The 4,051-nt window shown below is 50.6% G+C and overlaps 1 protein-coding gene across 1 annotated transcript in view; it reads left to right on the top strand.

The window, feature by feature from the left end:
* Positions 1–2,622, top strand: part of LOC106805753 (dual specificity protein phosphatase 16-like) — a 42,011-nt gene extending 39,389 nt beyond the window's left edge. Inside the window, exons 8-10 of the mRNA XM_014807469.1 lie at positions 919–1,042; positions 1,673–1,993; positions 2,514–2,622. Coding sequence (XP_014662955.1) covers positions 919–1,042; positions 1,673–1,993; positions 2,514–2,622 — 554 coding nt within the window. The remainder of the gene's footprint in view (positions 1–918; positions 1,043–1,672; positions 1,994–2,513) is intronic.
* Positions 2,623–4,051: the final 1,429 nt, after the last annotated feature.

Raw genomic sequence — 4,051 nt, 5'->3', positions numbered from 1 at the left:
CGGCGGCCGTCGCCGCCGGCGACGCTCTCCGGCTTCACGTGCGTGATGCGCGGCGAGCGCAAGTACGTCACCTGCTGGAACGGCACGCTAGGGGGCGCCGGCGTGGACGCGCGTGGCAGCCACGGCTCGTCGGGCAGCGAGGAAGGCTACAGCAGCTTCGAGCTCGCCGCCGACGACGCCGCGTTGCCGGCGGCAACGACCGCCAACGACGACCGCCCGCTGTGCGCGTCGACGCCCGGCGAGGAGGGCGCGACCTTGACCTTGCACGACGCCGAGGCCGCACGCCTCGACTCGTGTCTCGACTCGCGAGACTCGGGCGTCTGCGACGACTGCACGTGTTCGAGCCCCGAGAGCGTGTTCGACGACCCCGGCGGGGTGAAGGTCGGCAGCAGTGTGTTCTACCTCGGCCGCGATGACGAAGACGACGACGACGACGACATCAAGGACTCGGGATGCTTCGTCGAGGACGCGCGGCGCCACCTGCTGATGACGCGGGAGCGGCACGAGGAGAAGCTGGCGACGACGACGCCCGCCGTGACGATACCGCTGCCGCCGCCGCCGACGTTCCGCTCACGTTGTTCCATTCGATGCAACGTGCCGTTCTCGTGAGCGACGTTGTTCCGTGAGCATCATTGTTCCGCTCTCTCTCTCTATATATATATATATATATATAACAGAAGTAGATAATAGGGTCTACTATCTACTTCTGATATATGTGTGTGTGTGTATGTATAACTGCGTGGGCGTATTATTTACCCCGTTGTCACCGATTCACATACAGCGATGGCATTGTTGCCTGCCCCTCACCACGCTACGTCGCACGTCGACGGCATGATGGGTAATTGACAAGATCTCGCGTCATTAACGCGCTGACGTTAATTCGCTAACACGCACGATCTCTCTTCTATGCGCTTGCAGACAAGGTGCGCGAGTCGAACGCGTGCGCGCTCATCCACTGCCTCGCCGGCGTCTCGCGATCGCCGACGTTCGCCATCGGCTACATCATGAAGCGGATGCGCATCAGCTCCGACGAAGCCTACAGGTGAGCGCGCTTACCTGTCTAACTACCTATGTAGGTGTTTACCTGTCTAACTACCTTCCTAAGTGTTTATCTGAGTAACTACCTAGCTAAGTGTTTACCTGAATAACTACCTACCCAAGTGTTTACCTGAGTAACTACCTACCTAAGCGTTTACCTGAGTAACTACCTACCTAAGCGTTTACCTGAGTACCTACCTACGTAAGTGTTTACCTGAGTAACTATCTACCTGAGTGTTTACCTGAGTAACTACCTACCTAAGTGTGTACCTAAGCGTCCACTTGAATGTTTATTTCAGCGTCTATGTGAGCATTTAGCTGTGTGTGTACCTGAGTGTCTGTTTATCTGAGTTTCCTCATGTGCATTTACCTGAATGTTTTCCTGGGTGTTTACCTGAACATTTACCTGATTGCTTCATTCATCGTTCAATATTTACTTTTGAATAACAGTTTTAATATCTTCCTCTAATGTTATACATTTTTTTACGGTTTTAACTCTAGTTTCATGCGTCGTATATATTGAGAGAATCTTATTTTATGATAAAAAGAAAGAGCGAAAGAGAGAGAGAGTGCTAAGCGCTTACATACCTCGAGTCCCTTCCCCTCATTCTATGTGTCCTCTCTTCTCTCGCAGGTACGTCAAGGAGAAACGCGTCGGCATCTCGCCCAACTTCAACTTCCTCGGACAGCTGCTCGACTGGGAACGCCACCTGGTGGGTGAGGGCCGCATCGCGCGCGAGCCACCGCCAAAGCGTCATTGCTCCATCGACGCCACCGGGCAGACGCCGGCCGCCGCGGCAACGACGATGACCACCACGGTCTCCCCGACGACCGCGCTCGCCCAGCTCAGCTTTTCGACCCTCGCCGGCAGCAGCGGCGCCCTCTCGCGGGAGGACCTGTGCTGCGGCCGCGCCTGCATCCCGACGTCGCAGCTCAGCTCGATCAGCTTCACGCCGTGCGCAGCCTCCGCGGCGGCGGCCGCCGACGCCGGCGCCCTCGTCCCCCCCCCCCGCCGCTGTAACTCATGTGTTACTCAGTTATAAGAAACTTATTAAAACAGAAGACAGACGTGTGTTTAGCCAAAGCTCTATTATTTACAGCAAATTTTTTATTTCAGTTCCATCTCGGTTAATATTAATTTATTAATCAAATATTCAGTTAATAATATTAAACTAGGCTGATCTAAACTCATCTATCTACTCCTACTGTCTACTGTTCCCGTCTCTCAAATAACTACACATGCACGTGCTATATCTCTCTATAAAAGCTCACTATTTCTTTCTCAATAATCTCCATAATAACTCATGAATAACCACGCATCGTATGTTACACCGCCTCGACCGGCGATAGATCTGAACCGTCATCATGCGACGGTTTCAAAACGACAACTCGCAGCAGTGTGGTCCTAAACAGCAAGTGTCGACGTCTACGTTGGTTATAAGCCCACGTTCTCAGAATGCACCTGTCGTATGCAGAAGCGTAGAATGCAGAGTCGTATACGGCGTTAAGATGGATTCCACCGGGATAAAGGAACCTCGGTCCTTCAAACAGCATTCTAAATCGTCGCAGAACAATAACGGCTGAATTGACTGATTTTGACTTTTTAAAATTTTAATTTTGAATTGACTGATTGATAAGATGAACCTTTCACGGGGGGGGGGGAAGTTGAACGCGTGACCGCCAAGATCGGAACCAAATGGCGAGCAAGTGTCAAAGTCTCATGCATGTCCTGCTGGGGATGGAGAGGAATGAAGTAGTGTGGTCGTTTCGCAACACGTTGCGTCTGGCCGGCTGGTCACAGAGTCTGAGAGACTGACTCGGCCCGTGTCTGTGACTCACTCATCGTGCGTCGGGTAGCGAACCTGTAGTAGCGGTGACGATGACGATGAATCAGTACGTAGCGAAGATGATGTGATGCTCGTCATGCAATGCTTAGTAACGGAGCTGGTCGCTAAGTAGTGATCATAAGAGCCGTGGCGTGAGACGTATACTCAAACAAAGAACCCGACTGTGCGAACGTGTAGCGCCGACTACCTAGTAAGGAACAACGGTAGATGTAGTAGAGAACAACGGTAGATGTAGTAGAGAACAACGGTAGATGTAGTAGAGAACAACGGTAGCTGTATCGTGGAACAACGATTGATATATCACTTTACAAATATAGGTGTATTATTGAACAAAGGCAGCTTTGGCACGGAACAAAGGCAGCTCTAGCATGGAAAAAAGCTAGCTCTAGCATGGAACAAAACTATAGCCTTACTACGGAGCAAAGCGAGCTCTAACACGGAACAACGACATCTCTAACGCGGACCAACCTTAGCACTAGCATGGAGCAAAAATAGAGATTCCATTAGTCGGGATGGATCGGGGGCCGGCTGCTTCATTCCGGGATATTCAACTTTAGTTTCTAACTCATTTTAATTTGTAATTTTGTACGTTTCAGAGTAAGAATAACAACTAATGACTAGTCAGCGCAGTGTTGAAAATAGTAGCCTGCCCCCCCCCTCCAGTCCGGGACTCGTAACTTATAGCAGGACTGGCCAATTTCTATGGATTTTACTTTAGGTTATATAGTAGAAATCAAAGTTTTGAAATCGAAATCAGGACTTGGTTCCAAGACTGGTCGGTGTGCGTCTTCGTCAGATGTTGACGCCAAGACAGAGATCGTGGAGAACTGGGAGCTGCTGTCAAAACATTGGGACATCGTCATAAGTCTTAAACGTCTTAACCTCTGCACCGACACCTCGTTTTAAAATTCATTTAATTATATTACGTTAAAATCGCATTTTAGACATGACGATGTCATAACTGTATCAATCATATTGTTATACGATGTACCCGAGGACGACCCCCCCCCCCTTTGATTTTCAAAAGTTACATTGCGGTCGTGGTTTTTTTTATTTCGCGATGAATCTGAAGAGGAACTTTGGGGAAGAATCGTTGGCTTCACTTCTCCTCCCCGAGTCGATAGATGTGTGCGTGCGTGCGTGCGTGCGTGCGTGCGTGCGTGCGT

This window comes from Priapulus caudatus, unplaced genomic scaffold (genome assembly GCF_000485595.1).
Source record: "Priapulus caudatus unplaced genomic scaffold, Priapulus_caudatus-5.0.1 Scaffold126, whole genome shotgun sequence".
NCBI classification, from domain to species: domain Eukaryota; kingdom Metazoa; phylum Priapulida; class Priapulimorpha; order Priapulimorphida; family Priapulidae; genus Priapulus; species Priapulus caudatus.
The sequence above is the reverse complement of the archived record's forward strand: the minus strand, read 5'-3'. Positions and strand labels throughout refer to the sequence as shown.